General features: G+C 39.3%; 1 protein-coding gene across 5 annotated transcripts in view; it reads left to right on the forward strand.

Annotated features, from left to right (window-relative positions):
• Positions 1-25,954, forward strand: part of dip2bb (disco-interacting protein 2 homolog Bb) — a 51,904-nt gene that overhangs the window by 14,584 nt on the left and 11,366 nt on the right. The window contains exons 2-27 of one of the 5 annotated variants that reach the window (XM_017720039.2): positions 7,592-7,663; positions 8,608-8,763; positions 9,069-9,194; positions 10,391-10,660; positions 11,834-11,851; positions 12,611-12,757; positions 13,333-13,350; positions 14,485-14,604; positions 14,738-14,935; positions 15,188-15,279; positions 15,955-16,065; positions 16,292-16,415; positions 16,793-16,902; positions 17,018-17,120; positions 17,281-17,345; positions 18,663-18,756; positions 18,849-18,968; positions 19,097-19,211; positions 20,525-20,664; positions 21,100-21,236; positions 22,929-23,009; positions 23,096-23,223; positions 23,459-23,573; positions 24,751-24,952; positions 25,416-25,528; positions 25,733-25,756. In XM_017720039.2, the coding sequence (XP_017575528.1) occupies positions 7,592-7,663; positions 8,608-8,763; positions 9,069-9,194; positions 10,391-10,660; positions 11,834-11,851; positions 12,611-12,757; positions 13,333-13,350; positions 14,485-14,604; positions 14,738-14,935; positions 15,188-15,279; positions 15,955-16,065; positions 16,292-16,415; positions 16,793-16,902; positions 17,018-17,120; positions 17,281-17,345; positions 18,663-18,756; positions 18,849-18,968; positions 19,097-19,211; positions 20,525-20,664; positions 21,100-21,236; positions 22,929-23,009; positions 23,096-23,223; positions 23,459-23,573; positions 24,751-24,952; positions 25,416-25,528; positions 25,733-25,756 (2,999 nt within the window). The remainder of the gene's footprint in view (positions 1-7,591; positions 7,664-8,607; positions 8,764-9,068; positions 9,195-10,390; positions 10,661-11,833; positions 11,852-12,610; positions 12,758-13,332; positions 13,351-14,484; positions 14,605-14,737; positions 14,936-15,187; positions 15,280-15,954; positions 16,066-16,291; positions 16,416-16,792; positions 16,903-17,017; positions 17,121-17,280; positions 17,346-18,662; positions 18,757-18,848; positions 18,969-19,096; positions 19,212-20,524; positions 20,665-21,099; positions 21,237-22,928; positions 23,010-23,095; positions 23,224-23,458; positions 23,574-24,750; positions 24,953-25,415; positions 25,529-25,732; positions 25,757-25,954) is intronic. The other 4 variants (XM_017720067.2, XM_017720048.2, XM_017720057.2 and 1 more) reach the window with 4 other exon arrangements.

Below are 25,954 nucleotides of genomic sequence, written 5' to 3' on the forward strand. Positions count from 1 at the left end.
TCAGTTAAAATATGATCGTGTCCATCTTAATTGTCAGTTTTTTGTGTATTTTTGCTCGTCTCATGGAAAACGAGCAGAATATCATTTGTACACATTTGTAATGACAAATGAACTACTATTCTGATTGTCTTAGCTAGCGTGAAAATTCCACTCAGAGCTGATCTAGAACAGCAGGACACAGCATATTTATTTTTATCTGAATATTTTTTTAAATATTTGAAAAAGGTTAATGTGTTTTCTTGCAAACCTTCGTCTGTGAGCAATTTAGCCAAAAGTGTACAGGTGTTGCAGTTTACTCCATAGATGGGGTTTATTGGAACAGATTGAGGGGCTAGTTGGAACAGTCGCTAGAAAGGATAAATTGATGCACTGTTAACACAATCAATTCAATACAAATCCATGTAATTTCCTCCAAATAAGCTTTCTAACCTAAAGACTTCAAATATATATTCAGCAACATAAATATCACTTATAAAAAGAGACTGTGTCAAACATGGTAAACTTATTTTGGACCACAAAGTAACAGCAGAATATAAGCATGATAAAACATATGTAGTATAGTTTGATAAATCTGTAATAAATAAATATGTGTGCGTGCGTGTGTGTGTGTGTGTGTGTGTGTGTGTGTGTGTGTGTGTGTGTGTTATGTATAAATATGTACACCACGACCCTATCTGGACAAAGTGGTTAACGACGATGATGATTTATACAGAGTGAATATTGTGTACTTTAAGAGTTTTAGTTGTAACACTGTCAAAAACAGTTACAGCCACAGAGAAAGTGATTAAAATGATACATGTGTGAATTCTATAACTTGGACATAAAACTTACTTTTGCTACTATTGCATTTAGTTTCTTTCATGGTGCAAAAATAGTAGATGTGCTTCCCTAGTGGTCTGTCATTGGAATGGATAAAACTTGAGGTTACATGTATGACATATCTGTGAGTGTGTGAGTGTGTGTGTGTGTGTGTGTGTGTGTGTGTGTGTGTTGATATGAGGTCAGTTTGGTTAGTTTTAGTGTGCCAGACCTCCCAGCCATGGTCACATTAGAGGGAGGTTCAGCCTCTAAGTCCACTTTTGCTAATCTATCTCCAGTGTTCCTCTGTCCAGTTATTATCAGCCACATCTATGTTGTACAGTCAGTTACCGTTGACAGTAATTTCAATATTTATACTGTAATTAATACTGTATATAGTAAAAGAATACTGTCCATTTCCTCGGTTCCTCTCCTTTCCTCTCTACTCCCTCTGTTCCTTACCCCTCCTTCATCTTCTTCTTCTTCACTATCTTCTCTCCTCTCACTTCCTCACCCAGCCCTCTAAAATCATATCAGTCTGTGAACAAGGCCAAGGAAATCCCCATGTGGCCATGTGTGTGTAATGGAAAGAGTGCTGAGAGAAAGATAAGAGAGGAGATGGAGAAATGAAAGGCAGGGAGAAAGGGAAAAAGATGGACACAGAAAAGGAGTTAGTTAAAGCGAAATAATGTGAAGTTAGAGAAAAAAGGGTGGAAAGATGTTAGGTAAAAAGATGAAAAAAATAAAAGAAAAAGAGTAGATTGGACAGATTGTAGAATTTCCTTACACAGCGAAAATTGAAATTTTTAAATCTTCTATTTTCTTTGAAGATATTTCATTAAAGCCGGATTGTTCAACTGATTGTAATTAGGGCTGAAATGAATGAAAATGTGTGCAGATTAAGATTAAGGGTTGCTGGTGAAGTGGGATTATTGTTTAGGAGTTAAATGGAGTAACGACTAATGGGATAGTAGTACAACTTAACCTTTTACATTGGGCTTCAATGTTTGGGGTATGTGAGACCAGTATGGGTGTCATGATACACATTGTCAGTTCATTTTTGATGCTGAGGTGAAGATTTGATTTGATATTCAGTAGCAAAATAAGCCCCATAAATGACAAAATTTGAACATTTCTTTATAAGCTTTTGTCTTCACTGTGGTCATATTATATGAGTCTGCAGAACATAAAACTACCAATATCCATTTAAAATTCTTTACAAGGGGCAGGCCATCTTCACTGAATATGGCACATTTCAGTTTTTAAAGCTTCTTCTAGGTAAATCTTGGCTAAGCCAATTTAAAATCATTAAGAAAAAAATGTGAGATGTAAATTTCTACATTTTGTGCCTTGATGACACATGGAAAAATGCACAGCTTCAAAAAACAACATACTTAGATGCATGTCCAGAGAGATGACCCTGTTTATCTATACATGGTGGTACATTCCAAACTAAATGTAGTGGTGCTGGTGTGGCTGGGGTTGTGTTCTTGTAATTCTTATGGGAGCTTGCTCTGTGCTGCTTTTACCCCCTTTCTTTATCAGAGAAAAGGCTAGATGTATCAAGCAGCAGCCCCTTTTCTCAGATGAATGTAGGCTTTCTCATGGAGACAGCGCTATCATGTTCTACGTCACAACCTGCAAGTCTCCACTTGGCTTTTTGTTAGGCCTTTGTTGTTACTGATGTTTCTCAAAAGACTATAACCAGGTAACTTAGCTTTTTGAACTGTTCAAAAAATGTCATAGTTTGCGAGACAAATTTCAACCTGTGTTTTTAGTGAGCTGTACTCCATGGAGTGAAAACATGTAATGCTGTATGGGCTAATGTGAGAGTATATGCTTGAATAACTGTACATATAGCTGCAAAAGTCAGTTTATGTATTTGCCCTAGTCTGTTTGTTTGACTTGTTTGTTTGTGTGTAATCTGGTGAGCTTTTGCAGGCTGCCTTCTATCATGATACCAGCAGATTAAAAGTGGCTGAGCACAAAAGCTCATTTGTAATAAAATATCCCTGGCTTCTAACAGTGGTAACAGGTGTCCTAGGTTCTCTGTGAATTAGATCATGCTTGACACTGGCAGTGTTTGGGCTGCAGTTGCCTGCCATTTTCTCTTCTGATATGGTGTGAAAGCGTGTCTTGTTTTTGTCCTTGTGAAGAAGATCTTGTTTGACACGTCATGACTGGCTGTGAGTTGCTGATTTGGTGATCATTGTGCTGTGTGCTGCTGTCCTTTGCTATAAGGACATATTAGACAGTACAGTAAGAAGAGACTCAGGGTGCATGTGGCAAGGCTTGCAGGCCACTACAAACTTTGAAGGCATTATACGTGGACTTTTCTCTGCTGATTGATCCTTACTAGAGTAGCTGAGACCTTTTTTTCCCCACCCTTAGGATCTAACACAGAACCTCTTTTATCAGTGACTTTAAAATGTGTAAAGTTCTAATGCTTAAAAATACAGAGATGTTGTCATTTTGCTATACAATTTACTTGTACTTACTAGGAATGCACCGGTCCAGGAATTGTGTGCCAGTATCCCATATTTTTCATATACTTTCATACACATTTAATATGTGTAAAAATGTAGCATTTTCTTATCATTACAGCGAAATACAACAAGCAGAGTTAAGAAAAAAATGCAGATGATGTAGACCAGTAGCCCTTCAGCTCTTTTCTGCTCTTGCAGAATATAGATGCTACTTCATGAAGAATTGTTTTACCATTTAAATCTAAGCATCTCTCTGATGGCGATATTTTTTGTAGCATACTGATACCAGTATGATTCTGATATCATGCCGACATAACTGTGATATGACACGTATACCATAAAAATACAGTACTGGCCAAAATAAAGAAAAGAACTTGATTCATTTAATTTCCAATCAAAATGGCCATCATTACTTAAAGCTTTCTTTGAGAAATCAAGCTCTGCTTTGGCTTCAGATCTGAAAAAATCACTTCATCATCACATCATGAGTTTGCAAATCATACCACTGTAACTGAACTGGTTTAAGGTGGATAATCTAATATTTTAGTCCTGTAAAAACAACCTGGACATGTCAATATCACTAAAGAACCCATGGCATACTTCAGCAGACCCAGAAGGAGTAATGTCTAATGATCACTAGTGCAGTAAGAAAAGTGGGGAAGGAAGGAATTACATAGACTTTTACAGCAGCACAGATTCTCAACAGCTGCGTTTAAACAAACTAGTGTGTTCACTGGCAAGCGGTGCCACACTTACTAGGGCTAAGACACAGCCTACCAGGATCCAACATTTTCTGTCCCACTTGTTCAGAACAGCCAATTACTCAGTGTAGTTTGCACACTGTACTTTAAATGTGTATATTTATTAATATACTTATTGTTTTGCTTTTATTTTTAGTTTTTCTTATTATCTGTATTATGTGGAACCTATTGTGTTGTACTGAGTATGTCAGAGAGGTTGACGCAACTAAGCATATGTATTTACACGTACAAGAAATGACTCAACTCTTTTTTTTTAAAGACACCAGCATTACAGGTTGAAGAACTTGCTGTTGGTGTTGTTGCTGCGTCTGTTCTCATCATCGCCTCCAGGGTTAGACATGAAAACAGAAACAGTATTAGTGTTTCCCACACGTAGGCTTCATTTGGGCGGGCCGCCAGGGTTTATTAATGGCTGCCTGAGTGTATTTGGGGGAACCATTTTAACAATTTTCTGTTTTCTGAGAGAGAGAGAGAGAGAGAGAGAGAGAGAGGGAAAGAGAATGAATGAGAGAGAGAGCAACTGAGTGAATAATAGTGAATGAGTGAGAGAGAAAATGAATGAGTGAGAGACAGAAGATTCACTGGCAGACAGTAAGTTGTTCTGTGGAAGAAACTGGTGGTGGAAGTGATGCATAATGTTATTGGAATCATGTTAATTTCAGCAGATATTCTCTGAAATATTATTGTTTGAGAGTCTGCCATAGATTTGACTGATATATCAGGTTGATATTTGAAGACGTATCTTACTCTAAAGACTGCTGTGCTGCATTTTATCACTTTATGTATAATCCTATGCTAATCCAGGTAGATATAGTCACATTTAAAGATGTTTACATATTGGCATCGGCTGATATATGTGTGAAAAATGTTGGATGTCTACATTGCCCCAGAATTCTCATATTGGTCACCCCGTTACTGATGCTAACACAGCAAAGTTGGGGCAGGTGGTTAGATATTTGGATTTGTTTACACCTCAGGGTGTCATAGTTAGAAAGTGAGATATTGTGAATATTGAGCTAAATATTGTAAATATTGTAAAATATGTATTTGTATATTTCATTAGAATAGTTCACTGTAGATGGTCACAAAATGTATGTTGCAGTGGTTCCCAGCACTGATTCTGCAGGCCCCCCTGCCTCACACATTTTGGTGTTTTTCCTGTTCCCAACAAAGCTCATCCAAGCAATTGGCTAATAAACAAGCCTTTTCTGGGTTGAAGTGGCTGTATTAGAGCAGATAATTGCTAAAATGTGTGGGGCAGGGGGCACTCCAGGACCAAGGTTGGGAGCCACTCATCAATTAAGTCCGGTGTAACTTTTTCTTAACACTAAATCTGACACTCAGTAACTTTAAACCAAACCTAAGTCCAAAACCTAAACCTAGCCCAACTTTAACCCTACTTCTAAGTCTCACATTGTCAATGAACTCACATTTTCCAGTTTTGTTAAAAAAAATTAAGCGTCTTGCTGTATAGAAAAGCCAAAGACGACCGGTCATCAAAATAAAAATAAAATAAAGCTTAAAAATAACTCTTGTCTTTTCTACTGTCTTCTGCAGTGCTACCCATGTTTATTTTTGGTGATTATAATTATTTTCTAGATGACGAAAGTAAGTGTAAATGTGAGATCGGTGTGTGAATGTATAAAGGAACAGGAGCTGCTGCGCTGCACTCAGACTGCAGTTTTGAATATTTCACAGAATTTCTAATGAATTTTCAGACAGAACACTCACTCCAGACTTCTCACCCTCAAAGGCTTTATAGAGATGGTTAGACTGTATGTGAGTGTGTGTGTGTGTGTGGATATGTGTGCATGTGTGTTTCGAACTGCACATCCTGTTCAAAGTGAATATATACATTTGAAATGCAGCTACGAGCTTGCAAGGCCTAACACCTTTTTGTAATTGCTGAAATAGCACCATGGCAGTCTTACACTGACTCTGAGAGATCACAGTTCAAATTGCTGTTCATACTGTACATTTTAGGGAAATCTGTCTTGTAGTGCTGGTGCTTGTCAAAGGGTTTTTTTAGGTTTTTTGGGCAAAGCTTCTAAAGTGGGTGCTGATTGTAGCTTTAATAAACTATAAGTGTGTGAGATAAAACTGATTGCTTTTTAAGGGACTGTCAGCATATCTGTTGCTTTAAGCTATAATATTCTACAATAATGTACTATTGATTCCCAAAACAAAGAACAATATTCATAATTTTTATTGAGAGATTTTTGCCCTTTTGTGTTTTCTTGTTGTTGGCAGACACCAACATCAAGTGTTGTCTCGAAACGGTCATAATTAGGATAGGCGTGTTGTCAGTGGCTCCTTACCACACACTCTCTTTGGGTGCCTGACCAACTAGCAGAGAACGAGCTAGAATGGATGCAGTTTAGGACCACTCTTAACTGTGGTAAAATGACTGTAATACACTCCTCCTTAAAAGGTTATAAGTTGCACATCTCTGTTTCTGGAAAGTAGCTTCTTGATAGAGCTCTCCCTTCCTTTCTTTACTCCTTGTGCTACTGGATGCCTGAGTTGCTGGGTGAAGTGTGAATATTAAGTGTATGATTTAATGTTTGTCTGATTTAACTTAGCTGATGATATATGCAAATATTAATTTCTTTGTTCAGATTGCACAAAAGAGACTGCTATGATGTTGGATGTTACAGGGGATGTGATGAATGCAGATGCAATCCCACTAATTGCATAAAGTAAACCTTTTCTTTTACTTAGATTTTATGAGTATGCTGGTGTGTTTTTATACTATGACCATTTTCCTAAAATTAGATTTAAAAGATTGCAAAATTTCTTACTTACAGTGTCACAATAGATCAAAGTGTATTGAATCATGATCCCTGTATCATGATACATATCGTCTCGCCAGGTTCTTGCAGTCTGACACGGTGCAGTGCAATGTTGTCTTAAGTGAAGGCAAATGGAATTTGGATGATTGACCAAATTCCTGCTTATATTAGGCACATTCACCACATAGTCATTCCTGTTTAAGCATGACTTCACACACAGATTCAAAGTCTGCCAGAAAATAAAAAAGAGCTAAAAAAGAGAAGACAATGCCTGCTCTTGTGGAGTTCATTTTGCCTTTGCTACAGCCCTGTCAGTCAGTCAAGAAAGAGTTTTTATTACTTTTCACTCTGTTTGAAATATTGTTTAAGATGTACTCTACTGGGCAAAAAATGGGCCAAGCCCAAAATGCTAAAACAATAGGCTTTTAATTGTCTTAACGAATCATTTAAACCAATAGATACAGGAACTTAAAATTGAACACCCTTTTCCTTTGATTTCTTTAAAGTTTGAATTTTTGTGTGTAAATTTGCAGACAACATTTTACAGAAAGAAGAGTCAGATTTTTCAATGGCTTCAAATGGTCGCTGAGCGAGTGTGTGGTTAATGTGAGACCAAATGCTCTCTATAGGGTTTAAATATGAGCTCTGACCAGGCCAAAACCTGATGTTAAATAACAAAATATTTTGGGTTTGGCCATGAATTTATATAGATGGTAACTGCATATGTATTAACCATATTGTTTTCCATTTGTAGGTGACATCACGCAAAAAGGATATGAGAAGAAGAGGGCTAAGCTACTTGCTCCTTACATCATCCAAGCACAAAGTATGACACTGAGGATATTTTCTCTCTCCCTTTTCCATTTTCTCATCTTGCTCCTTCTTTTCTCTGTGGCCTGTGCTATTTTGGTTTGTGCTTTGTGCTTGTGTGTTCCTCTGCTGTCCCCTGACTCATATGATGATATGGTTATGAAACATCCCTTTAGCATATTCCTTTCCACTCGTGCTCATCAGGGGAGCCAGGCCAAATTCTCACTCCATGCTTCCCTCTAGTGGTCAAAGTACTTGCTGCATGACTTTCCTTGGTCATTGCTAAACTCAGTAAAATATTAAAGGAATAGTTCTAAAAAAAACAAATTTACTGTTTTCTGCTTCCCTTAAGGTAGTCCAGTCAGCCAAGACAAGTTTGGTGTCCAGTGTTTGGATAATGCAACTAACTAGTAAAGGCTATCCCCACCATTTAACATTGTGCACACTGCATATCTAGATCAGATGCTTTTGACAATTTTTAGATAACAGCATATCACACAGTATCAGAGGTGGGGTATAGGGTTCCATTAATTAGACGTTACATTATTTTTGTACTGAAGCTGTGTGGTTAAAGAAATAAACTTCAGATACCAAACATATCTTGGCTGATTGACTACAATTTGAGCAAGGGGACAATAGGCACATTTGCACTTAAGTCTTCCTTTAAACTGATACCAAATATCAGTTTACGTTTGACTTCTATATAGAATTCTATATACATTTGACTTACATATAGACTTCTATATAATATGACTTATATAGTAGTGGTTTTCTAATCACAGATAGATTATATTGTGTCCCATTCATCCCATATCAAAGGGAATTTCTACCTGAAAATATTGCGTTTTTAGAGCTGAATGAAATGAATCAGCATGACTTTGCTTGATCCCTGCCTGTCATGTCTTTCCTCCTCTGTACTTAGTTGTGGTTTTTTTTGTCACTCATTTTTATATTTTACAGATTTGGCTCCGCCCCCACAGCAGGATGGACAGGAGCCTGGCCCAAGCTCTGCCACTGCACCTAGTAACGCTTCCTCAAGCTCCTCATCCTCTCGCCATCGCCGCACACGCCGACCGCACCGCAGTGGTGGAACCAGAGATGAACGCTATAGATCAGGTAATGAAGTGGAGTAGGCAATCAGATGATAATGTTTGAAGTCCAATAATGGATCATGAGGACATTGCAGCTGCACTGCATAATGTTTTCACCTTGTTACCTTCATTACAGTGAGTTAAAGCGCTCCTGTAAGGATCTGTTATCTGAAGAGTAACCAATGACGTCAGAATTCAGCTGGAGCGTTACAAAAGATCAAGATGATGATTGAAAAGATAGGAATCTTTTGGCTGTATATTGTTTTGATGCAAATTGTCTCTCTTTCTCTTTCCCCTTCTTTCTCTCTCTTTCACTTTCTCTATCCTTAGATATCCATACTGAGGCTGTACAGGCTGCCTTAGCCAAACATAAAGAGGAGAAGATGGCGCTGCCTATGCCGACCAAACGGCGCTCAACATATGTGCAGTCACCCATCGACAACTGCACCCCACCAGGTACACACACATTTCCATTATCACAGATTAAGCACAGGTTCTGTTGTTGCACATGGCCACAACTTGACAATTGGTAGAAAAAAACATGACAATCAGAGTTAGGCCTTCAGTTCAGTGTAATATCCAAAAATACCCAGCCATAAATATCAAAAATGTCACGAACAAAGAGGAAACACCTACAATAATTACAATTTATGCTAGCACACATTTGAGATTTCATTAATTTGTTAGCATTAAGGTCACGGTGATTCATGTGAATATTTTTGTGTTCTAGATTAAACACAAAGGTTGTAAAAGACATTCCACATTTTATTTGAAGCTTGTAGCAGACATATTAACATATATTTTACCCTGGAGCAGTTCTACAGTGACTCTTTCAGAGCCTCTGACTGAAGTGCACTGTTCAGGCTACCACTTATACTGGCAGTCAGTGACATATCTAGGACTTAAATGACTTATTTTCTCCCAAAATTGGTCCCCACCCATTGGAAATCAAAACATGACTAGTCTAATTATATTACATGTAAAGACTTCAGTTCATCTTCTGAAGTTTTACTGAAGTGGAGAGCTCACTTGACTGTATACCAAGATATATAATGCAGAGAAAACAAGTCCAAACTAGATAAAATTTCCTTTCAGCATTTGAAAAATTTAACTGTTTTGTGGTGAACCAAAGACTGGCATGAAATATTATTATGAAATAAGAGAATTATATAACAATAACTAATAATAATTAATAATAACAACTATAATGATAAGCAAAAATGACAACAGACATATATTTTTTATGTCATAGAAACCATTAGGCTTTTTCTAAAGACCACTGAATATGGCCAGCTGTTAGAGCCCACATTTGTATTTAGAGCCTTTTGTAGTACTAGCTGTATGCACTACTTTTATGGTTCTGAGTATCTATTAATGTGTTCTAACTCACGGAGGTGGGGCATGCTGAAGATCTGGACATGAACTAATCTGTAGCATTTTATTATTAAGATTGCATGTCATAAGCAGCTGAGTGCCTGTAGTTATATTAAGTCAGTGTAGCATGTGATCACTCTTTGATTAACCGCATTCAGGCACTCAATTAGGGATCATTACACCCACTGGCAATTCTCATAATTGGCTGGAAAATACTAGCGTAAGGACATCAATTTTTCATCCTCCCCCACTCTCTTTTCTTTCACTGTTCCTTTTAGACTCCTCCTCTTCCTCGGATGATGAAGGTGGGGTGAGTGGTGAAAGTGGCGAACAGCAGCAGTCTCCTGACTCCTGGATGAACAGCTCCATCCATGGCTCGTCCACTTCCTCATCCTCAGCCTCCTCCACAATGTCCCATGGCGAGTCTCGCCCACCGCAAGCCCCGCAGCCCCAGAGCCAGCAGCAGCTTCCCCCACAGTACCCCCCACCACCCCACTCACACTCACAGCCCTCTGCCCTTGCCGAGGCCTTCGCTCACGCACGCATCGGTGAGTACAGGCAAACAGCCATACACAAATACTGGTGGATGGAGAATAGGAAAGCCCTAATTCCAAGTTTCCTAAAGAGACACAGGCCCACAAAGATTGTGCCTTTTTGTAGAGATTATTAATAAAAACATTTTTATTCATAAAATAATAACAAATTTTTTTTTATATATACAGTGCCAACAGCACTGTAGGGCTGCCTTCTGTCACCCCTACAATACCCTTCTGTTCTGTGTAAACATTCAGTGGTTTAGCCTGGTGACAGTTTGTTAGAAGAAAGAGACATTTGTTTCTTTAATTCAAATAAAGATGCCACCAAAGGAATCTGGTGTCAAAAACAGCTGGAAAAAATGAGATCGGGACCCTCAATAATGGGGCATAACAATTTCAACATTACAAATTCAGCCAGTTACATGGAGTAAAGTTTTAATGGATCCAAATGTTCCTTCTGATGCCTCTGAGTCCTATTTTAGATGACTGTGAGTTTGATCCATAGCTATGTCACAACCATCAGTAGCCGGGAGTCGATATAACTGGCCTTGCTCTTCTCTCTCCCCTCATCACTCAGCATGATGCTGGACAACATGGGCATCTGTTAACTGATGTAACAGAATTGACAGTTAGCGCTGTTCAATGAGGTTGTGGTGGCAGCAGATCAAACAGATGCAGTGGCGGGTTTCACATGTCTCAGAGGAAACATGCGCTGGTCCTCCCAGCTTGATATTATCATTTTTTACGTTAATGGCATTTGGCTGACGCTCTTATCCAGAGCGACTTACAGTTTGATCATTTTACACAAGTAGGCGAAGGTAGTGTTAGGAATCTTGCCCAAGGTCTCTTATTGGTATAGTGTAGGGTGCTTACCTTAGTCTACAGTGTAGAAGGCAGAGGTGTTAACCACTACACTACACCAACCACTTTTCATCATATGACTGGGGGAGACCTAGCTAGCAGATGGAACCAGCAGTGACTAAACTGGGGGAAAAGGGGGGAAAAAGAAGTCTTGTTTGGAGTTCATGTAGTTTCTAAATGATTATGAATGATGAAATTTTTTTGTACATCAGCTTCTTTTCATGTCTGTGAATTTCATGCTGGTATTTTGGGGGTTTTTTTTGTGTTGTTTGTTTGCTTCTCATTTGTTCTCTTTTTTATCATTTATCTGTATTAAACTCTCAGTGACAAGAACAGGACGAGGTAAACTCATAAATTTGCATACCTAAATGTGTGTTTACAGTAGTTTGCTGTGTGTTTGAGTTTGTTGTAGTTTCTTTAATCCCAACAGAGACAGTCCATGAACACTGAATTGCATATATCTGTAAAATCCACAGACACACCTCTTTAGAGTCACATGATTGATTGAGCCAGATCTTCACACAGATTGTGACTGTACAACCGTTTAGTGGCAATCTGAGAATGTGAAATGAATAAAGGCAAGGACGACTACAGTCATTTCTGTGTGAAAGTAGAAATGTTTTTGTTCTTATTCATTTGATCATTCATTGGGCTTTAATACACACTTGTTCCAAGTCTGTTTGTGATGGAATTGTATATTTCACCTTTATATCACCCTCTGACCACTTCACTGTGTACATTTTGAGGGTTTGGTTAAATAGCTTAGTAAATTACAGTCTTCCTGTTTACTTTTGCGGTTAACAATTTGCACATTTGGTTGTAGCTATGATCAGTGCCTTGACTTTTGTTAAAGGTAGTTTGCAGCTTGGTTACCTTAAAAAGTAAAAACTAACTATTCAAAACAGAGCAAGTATTTTACCTTAAATTTTACCCTTAATTATTCAGTAACTACAATGAGGCTAATATGGGCCCCATATGGGCTTCTAGAGTTTAAGGGGTTAAGTCATATTTGTATCTATGTCTCTCTTCAGTGTACTTTTGAGCCTACACAAGTGTATATGGTAGGCACAGCTGACTTTGAGTCTGGTGTTTGTGTGTTAGATCCTCCAGCAGGTGCTCTGGGGCCTGATGGCGCTCCACAGGCTCAAGCCAGGGCGAGAGGCTCGCGTGTGGACCTGCCTTCCAACGTTGTGGTGAGAGGAATGAGCCGCGGACAGAGCAGATCAAGCATGATGGAGACTGCTGACGGTACTGATAGAGAGAGAGAGAGAGAGAGAGAGAGAGAGAGCGAGAGAGAGAGAGAAAGAGAGAGAGAGAGAGAGAGAGAGAGAGAGAGAGAGAGACTGGACAAACTAACTAAAATTAAATTTTTAAATTTTGAATGTAAAAAAGTTTCCTTTGAGCCCCAGCCTTCCTAAAACGTTTGTGCACGGGCCTGGCATGTAAATGTAGGAGTTAATACTGGAGGCCACTCAGAGTCTGTTGAGTGAGTGTGTGTGTGTGTGTGTGTGTGTTGGTTTTTCATGTTGATGTGGCAGAGGGAGTGAATGAAGAGAGTGAATGAGAGAACCTATTTGTAAAAGTATGTGTATACTAAGTATGTGTATATGTATTACATTTTAAGCTGTAAATCCAGAAAGCAATACATTACTTCCACATGTTCAAAATGATGCAAATGATTAATTGATTTAATCATGACTAAATGTTTATTTTAATTTGTTTGCTTTATTAATCAAATCCAATTTCTTTTTTGCTTTTTTGTTTTTCCTTTCCACTTTTTCTCCACGTGTGTTGTGTTGCTTTTCATTGCTTTTCTCTGTTAGTGAGAAGAGTGGGGAAAGGTAACGATTAGCTCTAGAAATGCCCTACAGTTAAGCTGTACCCCCTGGCCCACTGTGTGTGTGTGTGTGTGTGTGTGTGTGTGTGTGTACAGATGTATGGTGAAACCTTCCACACCTGTACAGTCAGTCACTTGCTGTTAAATACTATTCAGGTGGAATTAGTTTTACATGGGGAATTGGGGTAATGTATTTGTGTGAGGGTATGGGATATGAAATGTATGTCATTTTAATGCAGGTTGTCTGTAATGTTTATTACCGGAGTAAGAAATATCGATATAAATATCAGAAATGTAATTGGCGACTTCCTTCGCCTTTACTCCACAAAAGAATAGAAAACATGGCAAAACATTTAATTTAGCCCTTATTTTAGCAAAGTGTCCTTATTGTCATTAGCTTGGGAATTTAAAGCGAACATCATCTCCACATAAAATATTTTCATAATTATAAAAGCTTTTGTTCAGTCAAACACAAAGTAGGACAATGCTTTTTTAAGGTAATCAAATACAAGGCAACTGTGCATTAATAATTGCAGGAAATATTTTTTTAGTTGTTTGCTGCAGAGGTTGCGTTTGTTTCTTTTCACTTCAGAAATCAACAAACTATGCAGTTTGAAGAGGGGTGCCTAAACGTATCTATACAATTGTACACATTGGTTCCATTAGCGGCACAGGAAATCCAAGAAAATGCTTCTTTGAGTGCCTCCATACCTAAAAAGTACCCGAAAACCTTTCTACCGGTTGTAATAGCATTTTTACCGACATGCCAATTCACTCAGGATTAATATTACCACAACTCCCCATGTAAAACTAAAGCTGTGTGATTAGTATCTCTGTTAGTGTTAGTCTGTTAGTGTTCTCATAGACAGTTTACTGTTCCCTTCATCTCTACTTACAGTTGTTTACTTCTTAGTCCTGGTCTCCAGCTCTCTAGACACTTGTGTGAATTTGACAAATATATTTTTTTAATATGTGGGCACCTCTTGACCAGGACTGAAAGCCTACTGTAAAAGAGAAGAACATGTTTTCTCCAGTCGTGCCCCTGTTGAGCCAGAATGGTGTGCATGTCTATGTATATATATGTGTGTGTGCTTGTCCGTCTCACCCCCTCACCTGCCTGGCCCCGGTCCTGGTCTAGGTGTTCCAGTGTCCAGCCGCGTGTCCACTAAGATCCAGCAGTTGCTCAACACACTGAAAAGGCCCAAACGACCCCCACTCAGCGAGTTTTTTATGGACGACCAGGAGGAGATTGTAGAAGGTGCCCATCCTAACCTGTACATCATTACTGGACCAATTTAACCTTCTACTTTCTTTCACTTAGTCACATAGAATTACAAAGGCATGCCCATGTCATATGCTTTGTCTGCTCTGTGTCTCTGCTTCTTTTGTAGTTCCTCGGCCAGATCCTAACACCCCAAAGCCAGAGGGCCGGCAGATAATTCCAGTAAAAGGGGAGCCACTGGGTGTGGTCAGTAATTGGCCTCCTGCCCTCCAGGCTGCATTGACCCGATGGGGAGCCACTCAGGGCAAAAGCCCTGCCCTCACAGCCCTTGACATTACAGGAAAACCACTCTACACACTCACATATGGTAAAAGAGGACATTTAATTTCAATTGATACATATAGGAAAGAAAGATCTGCATGCTGCTTATCACTGTTAGTAGATTAGACCTAGTCTTATACATTAGCAGAATTAACAAGATCATCTTAGATTGAGATTAAGGGCCCAGATGGAATCGAGAGCTTCCTGGGGTGCTTCGTCTTCTGTGACTGATGTGTTTTTCCCCTTGGCAGACATGCTTTGTCAGATTGTAACTGATTAATTGGTGTGTGGTTGCCAGGGAAACTGTGGAGTCGTAGTGTTAAGCTGGCCTACACACTCCTTAACAAGCTGGGGACCAAGAACGAACAGATCCTCAAACCAGGAGACCGGGTGAGCAAAAAACACAGTGGCCCTGTGTGTCCTTTACAGAAAGAAAAAGAAAAAACAAACATACAGTATCAGTCAAACATTTGGTCACACCTACTCATAGAAGATGTTTCATAGATCGTCTACTCTAAACTTTTGGCCTTCGACTCAATAGGCTCCTTTGACTCACCTCACTTAAAAACTGACTGGCTCAAACTTTAAATATGTAAAAATCAGTTTTAGGCGGCTCGCACACATAATAATTAGGATAATTTAATTTTGCTTCACTTCACGCCTCCAAATTTCACAGTTTGAAGCCTAAATGAATTATTTTTTGATATTTAAATGTTCCCGCGACCCTGACGGAGAAGCGGCTTAGAAAATGGATGGATGGATGGATGGATATTTAAATGTTTAGATTCGGAAACAAAAATTCACAGTAATCATTTACGACTTTACTTTTCTAACTTCTAATCTTGCACACAAATTTCAAGCACTGAACGTATTTTAAGATTGCAAAAAACATACAATCAACAGCAGTGTCCCAAATATGTAACTGATAATTGATATAAATCCATTTACACATTATTGGTAAATAAATATTTTGGGAACTGGACAGGCTGAAGATTATGATGTAAAATTTTAAGGTTTTAGTGTCTGTGACATCCATTGATAACAGTGATTTGCTTTTAAACCCAGGTGGCACTGGTGTACCCCAACAGTGACCCAGGGATGTTCTGGGTGGCGTTTTATGGCTGTCTGCTTGCAGAGGTGATTCCTGTGCCCATAGAAGTGCCATTGTCCCGCAAGGTAACTGCAGAATATCCCTAAACCACCAACAGTCCCCTACAATTCACACTAGAACATTTTAATTTCCACATCTAGAGTGGTGTTCACTTTCACAAGATGTTAAATAAATGACCGATGTGTTTTGAAGTTTTTGATGGTCATATCTCACGAAATGCTATTGTATCACAACAAAGGATACCATATGTTTTCAACACCTCACTTTATTTGTTCTTGTGTGCTTCTATAGGATGCAGGCAGTAGTCAGATTGGCTTCTTATTGGGCAGCTGTGGGGTTAGTCTGGCCCTGACCAGTGAGATTTGCCTAAAGGGTTTACCGAAAACCCCCACTGGAGAAATACTGCAGTTCAAAGGTTAGACTTTCTTCTTCTTCTCTCTGATGTTTATATAAAGAGATTTGAACTGAGGTTTCACAAATTGTTTCATTTTACAATAAACAGAAGGATATTCACTGTCGTTGATGCACTGTTCAGATATGAAAATGATACAAAATATTGTTCTAACTGAGTAATACGAGAAACTCTTTGCCAAGTGAAGGCTTACAGGTATCACACACACATGCATTTATTTGATAAATTAGGCCTACTGAATAAACTAAGTTGTCGTTCATTGTTTTTTTGCCCCTCCCCACACTGTATCTTTATATTAAATGAATTAAATAGTATTTTGAACATATATGCCATTAAACTAAACCTGAATTAACCTGTTGTTGTTCTTTTCATTTTTAAAGGCTGGCCAAGACTAAAATGGGTAATTACTGACTCTAAATACCTCACAAAACCTTCAAAAGACTGGCAGCCACATATCCCGACTGCTAATACAGACACTGCATATATAGAGGTATGGTTATTTCTTTCGATGTGGTCAATATTGGATGTAACTGTAACATGTTTATTTCTCTTTCTCTCTTCATCGCTACACCTAAATCTCACTCACTCTCTCTTGTATCTCTCAGTATAAGGCGAGTAAGGAGGGGACAGTGATGGGTGTTGCTGTGTCGAAGGTCGCCATGCTAACACATTGTCAGGCCCTCACACAGGCCTGTAACTACTGTGAGGGTGAGTTCTGTTTCCATGGAAACACAGCTTCCCTCATTTGAGTGCAATTAAGCTGTTTGTTCACTCTGTACTCAAGAGTGTTAAACACAGCAGATATGAAGTTTTATCAGAAGCACCAGTCCCCGCAACTAAAACTCTGTGTGTGTGTGTGCACTCTCAGGTGAAACACTGGTGAATGTTCTGGACTTTAAGAAGGACATGGGTCTGTGGCATGGAGTTCTCACAGTGAGTATCCTGTTGTTTCTTGCGTAAAAATGTCAATATGTGTGACTGCATGTTTTTCATGTCATTCACATTAGAAAGCTGATCATTATGAGCTCTGAATGAAATCATTCAGCCTTTGAGGTGTTAGTAGCCTCTACATTGTCAGAGAGTCTGAGGCATTTTTCTCAATTAATGTGGCCAAGGAACGTCAACTTTACAAAGATTTAATTTGACTGCCAAAATAAGCAGTCACACAGTGCTGTATTAGTGTGATATTTTAGGGCAGGTGATTTTGAAAACAGAGCTACAGCCAAAAAAGCCTACAGATAACAAATGTGTGAGAAAACTCATGAGGATATCTCATAAAAGCTGCAAAGAAAACTCTTAAATAACTTCACAGATGTCATACCTCGAGCTTCACAAATCTTTTTGTAATCCAGCCTATATCTCACCCCAAAAGGCTTAGCCGCAGCGCTCAGAGTAGGTAACTACTTGTACTTCCCATCAGACTGATAAATCCTGCTGCTCAGAAGTGCAAGTACGCACGCACGCAGGTAGCCAGTTAGAATAGAACAGACAGAATCAGTAGTGGTGGCGAGCTTAATGTGCAGAAGCTATCATATGCTCCATTTGCAGATTGGAATGGGTGTCTGAGGTTGAGACTAAGGAGATGGTGTTCCAGCCGTGTTTTTTAAAATTTCCCCAGTTTTTCAACATTGCTGTATAATTTAATCATTGAGATGTAAACAAAGTAATTCATAGTTGTTTGGTGTGAACAAGAGAAACGTACCAGCTCAGAACCAGAGGGCTGCTGCGTCCAATATTAATATAATTTATATAGACGTTTTATTTGCTAGTCAGTACAATCAGTGAACCTACACATTTTCTGAGTTTTGATATGTAATGTAGCCAATGATAAAATAATGGTAAACTTGTCTTTGTAGGGTATTATTTTGCCCTACACTGCCCTCCCTGCACCTCTCCACCATGAATGAGTGGTTTAGGACAAATCTTGTCTTGGTACTATGGTACAACATTTTCTCAGACATCATGCAGCATACTTCTAACTGTTTTGTGTAATAGCTATCTCTAAGGTAGCTCTTACAAGTATTCAGATTCAGCTGTTTGGTTACTTGTACCATCACTGTGAACAACTTTATCTTGATAAGTTTCTGTAGAAACCATATAGAACCATAAAGTTTGAAATTATGCAGAAATTTAGAAAAACTTCCAGAACAATTAACATAATTACATAAGTATAAAGCAAATTATACAATCATTCTGTAGTTTATTTTTGTATTTGGAAAATCAAATATGTATATTGTGCATGTGTTTTAGAGTGTGATGAACCGGATTCACACCATCAGTGTTCCTTATGCAGTAATGAAAGCCTGTCCTCTGTCCTGGGTCCAGCGGGTTCACATACACAAAGGTACCAGTGATAAAGCCGTCCCCTCCTTCTAAAAAATGTTCACAACCTCAAACAGCTCTCATTTAAAAAGCGTTATTGCTGTGTGTCCACAGCGCGTATTGCCTTGGTGAAGTGTCGTGACCTACACTGGGCCATGATGGCACACAGAGAGCAGAGAGACATTAGCCTGGCCTCCCTGCGTATGCTGATTGTCGCTGATGGAGCCAATCCCTGTGAGACCTGCTAATTTGGCTGCCACTAAAGCTCATGTCATTTTAAGGACAGCTGCAGAAGCCTGTTGCAATAAAATTGTTTTTTTCTTCCCTCTCTCCCTTTCCCTCTATCTGCCCATCTGTCTCAGGGTCCGTATCATCATGTGATGCTTTTTTGAACGTGTTCCAGGCTCACGGTCTGAAGCCAGAGGTCATCTGTCCATGTGCTACCTCCCCTGAGGCCATGACTGTGGCCATTCGCAGGTGTGTATCGAAGATTAAGGATTTTTGTTTGATTAATTAAAAACAAAGGTAATTGTAGCATGTACAAAAGTTTGGACAGCCTTCCAGTTGTAAGGTCACAGAAGTTAATTAACTCATTAGGCTTTAATTGACTTGTTAGTACTGGTCAAGTATGTCAAGAATTGTTATTAGAAACGTCAGGGATGATAGTTCAAGAGTGTAATAAATTCTCTGACTCTTCAAACTTTGTGCTAACACTTAACAACCATGCACTCCTCTAAGCAACTGGCTGAGGATGCGTACAAAACAGGTGAAGGCTGTGCACAGATTTCACGGAAGATATCACTGGAAGTTATCACTTCCAGCTCTCAATTTCCACTGTGTACATTTTCATTAAGACAGAAGGGTAACTCTGGATGTCTAGGCAAGATCAGGACCAAGATAACTCTCAGACACAACTAATTGTCTGCTGGTCAGAAGGGCAAAGCAAAACCCCCACATGGGGCCAGTCATGGGCTGGAGGTTAGGGAACCAGCATTGTGATCAGAAGGTCGCCGGTTCGATCCCCAGAGCTGACAGCACATGACTGAGGTGTCCTTAAGTAAGACTCCTAACCCCCAACTGCTCCCCGGGCGCTGCGGATTGGGCTGCCCACCGCTCTGGGCAAGTGTGCTCACTGCCCCCTAGTGTGTGTGTTCTCACTAGAGTTTATGTGGTGTTTCACTTCATGGATGGGTTAAATCTGGAGGTGAAATTTCCCTGTTGTGGGACTAATAAGGGTCTATTATTATTATTATGACAGCAGAGGACCTGCAGGAAGGTTTAGCTGGCACAAGATTTGTAGTGCACTATTCTACTGTGAAGCATTGCTTGCACAAACATGATCTGCATGTAAGAATCAATAGAAGGAAACCATATCTATGACCTCATCACAAAAGTCAGTGTTTGATGTCTGAAGACTGAAGCCAGCTATTAAGTCTAGGGGTACATTTCTTATGCTTCAGATCTAATTGGAAGCCAGTGGCATGGGAAATATTGCACATGTAGGTGGAAGAAAGGATTCTACTAAATGTTTTCCATTCTAGAAACAAATGCAACACATTCTGTCAAGAGCGTGTGAAAATTCCTAAAACAAGAACACCAAGCATTTGCAAGCTATGATATCTGCCAAAGGGTGTTTTACTAAATATTGACTTAATAGAGTGTCCACATTTTTGCAAATGTAAAAATTACTTTTATTTATTTGTTTTAAATTAATCAAATACAATTAACTGTGCATTAACATTTGCTAAATCTAGGGTGGTAATTGCACACTATACTTTCTCTTTCTTCAGGCCTGGAGTTCCTGGCGCTCCTCTCCCAGCACGGGCCATCCTCTCAATGACCGGCCTGAGCCATGGGGTTATCAGGGTCAACACAGAGGACAAAAACTCTGCCCTCACTGTCCAGGACGTGGGCCATGTCATGCCTGGAGGTGAGTGGCTTCTCTCAGCAGGTTTTCTGTGTCTTTATTAACAAATGCAACAGTAACAAAGCATTGTTACACACTATTGAAGCACAGAACCCATGACGTCATAGAAGTTGGCAGTTCAAGCAAGGACTTTTGTCATTCTCTCACAGTTGTGTTAAATTTGCTGATATAATGTATATGTTACCTGACACACCAAATCTATGAGGAATCTGAAATAAGAAAATATTGTCTTGATTATTATGAACATAATGAGATGTTTTTAGGTTTTGCGTCCAACATGTGGAGATCATGCTTTAAAGACGTGCCGTTAAATTTACAATGAAAATGTTTGTTCTATACACATCAGTCCTCTTGTAGAATGATAACTTACTGTAATACCCTATTTAACCAACACTTTCATCATGCCTATGAGACATATAATGCGTATGCATGTTTCAGCTTTGATGTGCATCGTGAAGCCGGATGGGCCGCCCATGCTGTGTAAGACTGATGAGATAGGAGAGATTGTGGTGAACTCTCGTGCTGGGGGGACCATGTACTACGGACTGTCTGGAGTCACCAAAAACACATTTGAGGTCTGACCGTGTACATGCACATGTTTACATATACACCCATAAAAACCCATAATATCTGATATCAGCACTTAATCAGGTGGTATACAACATTAAGGCTTCCCCTGGATTTCTTGTACACCCTTATTCAGATTTTTTTTGGTAAACACTAAACACTTCCTTCAATGCCATAAGTGCAAAATTGTGCCAAATTACTGCATTATTTGCAAATGGAGCCATATAAGCTTGCAAATAAGTATTTACCAGTAAAGAGGCTCCATGATAAAAAGAAAACTGTGACAAGAAATATCAAACTTACATCTCATGCAGCACTTTATTGGTTTATTGTTTATTGGTGAGTTGCTAAGCAACAGAAGAGATGCATGTAGTGCATTTAGAAAGAAATCTGATCTTTAATTGACTCATGTAGACCTGAAGTTTTCTTAATATCAGATAACTAAAGTGCTTGTGAACATGTTGAACAAATCATTGTCAAAATCTGATTTTCTGCATATTTTTGTATGTATACACATACTTGTTCACTCGTACACTTCATGGACAAAAGTATTGGGATACCTACACATCAGACCTACAGGAGCTTTTCTGACATCCCATTCTGAATCCATAGGCATTAATATGGAGTTTTACAGCTTTAGAGCTGTAAAGGCTTCCACTTTTCTGGGAAGCTTTCTGTAAGATTTTGGAATGTCTCTGAGGGGATTTTTGCCCATTCATCCTCTGGCTCTGTATGGGCCAGTCAAGTTCTAACTCACCCAGCCATGTCTTTATGAACCTTGTTTTGTGGACTGGGCCTCAGTCATGCTGGAATAGAAAAGGACCTTCCCTAAACTCTTCTCACAAAGCTGGAAGCACACAATTGCCCAAAATGTCTTGATATGCTGAAGCATTAAGATTTCCCTTCACTGGAACTAAGTGGCTTAGGCCAACTACTGATAAACAACCTCATAACATCATCCCTCCTCCACCAAACATTACAGTTGGCATAATGCAGTCAGGCAGGTATTGTTCTGCCATTTGCAAAACCCAGGCTCATCCATCAGAGTGCCAGATAGAAAAGTATCAATTATCACTCCAAAGATAATATTTCCACTGCTCCAGAGTTAAGTGGTGGAGTGATTTACACCATCCATTGCTTATCATTGTGCTTGGCTTGCCTGCAGTTGCGTGGCCAGAGAAACACATGTCATGAAGCTTCCAGTTATTGAGTCAGCAGAATATTAGTTACTTTTTTGCACTATGCGACTCAGCTTTCTGTGCCCCCCCCGTAACCTTTTGTGGTCTGCCACTTCATGGCTGAGTTGCTATGGTTCCTAAATGCTTCCACTTTTCAATAATTCCACTCACAGTTGATCGTGGAATATCTAGGAGGGAAGAAATTTCATAAACTGATTGTTGCAACAGTGACATCCTATTACAGTATCACATCCGAATTCAGTGAGCTCTTAAGAACAACCCATTATTTCGCAAATGTTTGTAAAGGCAGACTGCATGGCTAGGTGCTTGATTTTATCCACCTATGGCAATGGGACTGAATGAAACATCTGAATTGTGTGTCCCAAAACATTTGTCCATATAATGTACATGCATATGCACTGCCCTTCCTTTATACACTACCAAAAAAGGTATACTTCGTTGCATTTTTCAGTATTTTGAAGTATTTGTTGGCTGAAATGCTATGCCTTCTTAAACATGCAGGTTATTCCAGTTAATGCTAGTGGCGCCCCTATTGGAGAAATCCCATTTGTGCGCTCTGGACTGCTGGGATTTGTAGGACCGGTAAGACTGACACCCCTTTGATGATGGTCAATTTGTTCACATTGATACTTAAGAGAGGTTTAACTATACATGTATCTGTGTCTCAGGGAAGTTTGATATTTGTGGTGGGGAAGAACGAGGGCTTGTTGACGGTCAGTGGCCGTCGACACAATGCTGATGACCTGGTGGCTACAGCTCTAGCAGTGGAGCCGGTAAAGACTGTGTACAGAGGCAGGTGCGTGAATTAGCTGCAGATGTGTCAGAAATGTTTGTACTTCCACAGAATGATAAATGGAGAGAACTTCCGATCTTAAACATCATTTCTCCTTTGGGTTCATGTCACATGATGAGTAAGTGAATGCATGTGCGCATTTAAGAGGCTAAATGACTTTCTGACTTCCTGAAGAAGTCACTTGATTTTATTATGACCACAGTGAACCTTGATTTATGTATATGTTTGTGTGTGTTAGGATTGCTGTGTTCTCAGTGACAGTGTTCTATGATGAGCGAATAGTAATAGTGGCGGAGCAGCGGCCTGATGCCAGTGAAGAGGACAGCTTCCAGTGGATGAGCCGAGTACTGCAGGTAAATCACTCTAATGCTAATGCAGTACATGCCAGAATGACAGAGTTTGGTCTGAGGCCTTAACCTTCACTACTATTCTCTAACCTCCTGAGCACATTTTCTGCGTTTTCTACCATGCCACATGTGTACAGTCACTTTTAAAAAGACAGTAAATACACAAAAAAATCAAGACTTCTTGGTTCTATCTCACATTAACCTGTATTTAAAAGACTAAGGTACAGAAAACTGGCAATATTGAAGTGGGCAAGCATTAAGAGTCTTAAAAAGGCATGAAAGAAACCTTTTTCAGCCCTACAATGAAGGTGCAAATATGCAGTATGTTTTCAGCTCTATTGTTTACAGTGGCAAAAGTAACTGTTTGCAGGATCACTTTTTGTTTATTCTAGATTAGACACAGACATGTATTTTGAGGCTTGTAAAAGATATTTTGCATGTTTTAAATGAAGCTTGCAACAGACAAAAACATATTTTACAACATATGGAACAATTTTATAGTGACTCTTTCAGTAAAGAGGCCTGGCCCAGTTGAACACAAACCTGTTTGAAACCTGGTTAGAGGGCTTGTAAAGCAACAGTGTCCAATTTTATTCACAAAGGGCTGGTGACGCTGCAGGTTTTCTTTCTAAACCAACAGGACCACACTTTATTCCACCTGTTAATTGGTTGGGCTCTGCAATCAGGTGATCATGTGTGCTCCTGCTTTTTTACCATGTTAAACTGTAGCCTCACTGGCCCTTTGCAGATAAAATTGGATGCCCCTGTCCTAGAGTGACATCTTATTTCACTCAATTGCACCCCCCAAAATCCCCCACCCCCCCTTTGTAAATCAAAATGGATTGGTTGATTCCACTGTTAGTTTCAGATTAGGTTGATAGTTGTTTAATGTAACATGTAAGACCTTGAGTAAAGCTTCTGAAGTTCTTAACAATGGGATGACTTATTTGGCTATGTACCACAGAGAAAGAAAATCCAGTTTTTAGTTCTGTTTAAATGATTTAAACCCTATTGTTTGCAACCAAAACTTAACAATGATAGAGAATTTCTACAAACAACTTCTAATGAGGCCTACAAGGCCAAGAGGGTTCCTCAATACTTACTAGTTTGTGAAAAGCATGGTTGGAGGAGCAAATTGTAACCACAGGTTGTAACTCTTTCGATTTTTTTTTTTGTGCTCTAGGCCATAGACAGCATCCATCAGGTGGGCCTGTATTGCTTAGCATTGGTTCCTGCCAACACGCTGCCAAAGACTCCTCTGGGGGGCATACACATTTCTGAGACTAAACAGCTGTTTCTGGAGGGCTCACTGCACCCCTGCAACATCCTCATGTGCCCCCACACCTGCGTCACCAACATGCCCAAACCACGGCAGAAACAGCCAGGTGTGTGTGTGTGTGTGTGTTTATTCATTTTAAAAAACTATATGTTAATATAAGTTAATTGTTGGGCTGTTAATTTTTTTAAATAATGCATTATAATTAATTACATTGTTCTGTGAAGTTAACTGTCATTTTGCCAGCTTTATTGGTTTGTGGTTTGGTTTTATCAAAAGAGCCATCAGTGGAACTTGCCTTTTAAAAACTGTAGGCGAAAGACAGAGTGTAATAGCAACATCGCAAGCACCTGGGCTACTTATAGTTCACAGGGTCAAAACTCAGAAAATGCTTTAACAGTGTGAGGAAAAAATAAGTGCTAACAATTTAATGTGTAAATAACATGTTAACTTTGACAGCATTTGTTCATTACCAAAACACCTTTGATGTTGTTATTTTGAGAAATTTGTGTCATGCTATATGTGATTGCACTGTAACATGTATACAGTAGTATAATGGCCTCTTTGTGCAGTTGGTGTGGGTCCTGCCTCTATTATGGTGGGTAACCTGGTTGCTGGGAAGAGAATTGCTCAGGCAGCAGGCAGAGATTTGGGAATGATAGAGGATCAAGACCTCGTCAGAAAGGTAGGAACACACACTCAGTGCTGGTACAGTCCTGTACCTGACTATTATTGTACGATAATCAGTCATTCATTCAGTTATTAAATATGGCTGTAGCATTTTGAGGCACAAACACAGTGCATCTTCTGAGAGTCTTATACTTACTGCTCATTGAGACTGATGTAAACAAGTTGTTCGTTGTGTGTTAATGCTTTCAAATGGATGTAGCTGTGCATGTGGCCTACTATGATGGTAAGATATGTTCACAATGTAGCAGTCATTCTGCTCACTTGCTCTGTGTTAGTACATTTATAACTGACTCAACATTCTGCTCTCTTTTAAACATGTTGATATGGTCTTGATGGTCTATGTTTGTCAATTTGTTTTAGTGTTCAGTTTGTAGATTGCAGCCTGTACTGTATATGCACACTTTCCAATATTTACAGCCAT

The sequence above is a fragment of the Pygocentrus nattereri genome, chromosome 26 (genome assembly GCF_015220715.1).
Source record: "Pygocentrus nattereri isolate fPygNat1 chromosome 26, fPygNat1.pri, whole genome shotgun sequence".
In the NCBI taxonomy this organism is placed as follows: Eukaryota; Metazoa; Chordata; class Actinopteri; order Characiformes; family Serrasalmidae; genus Pygocentrus; species Pygocentrus nattereri.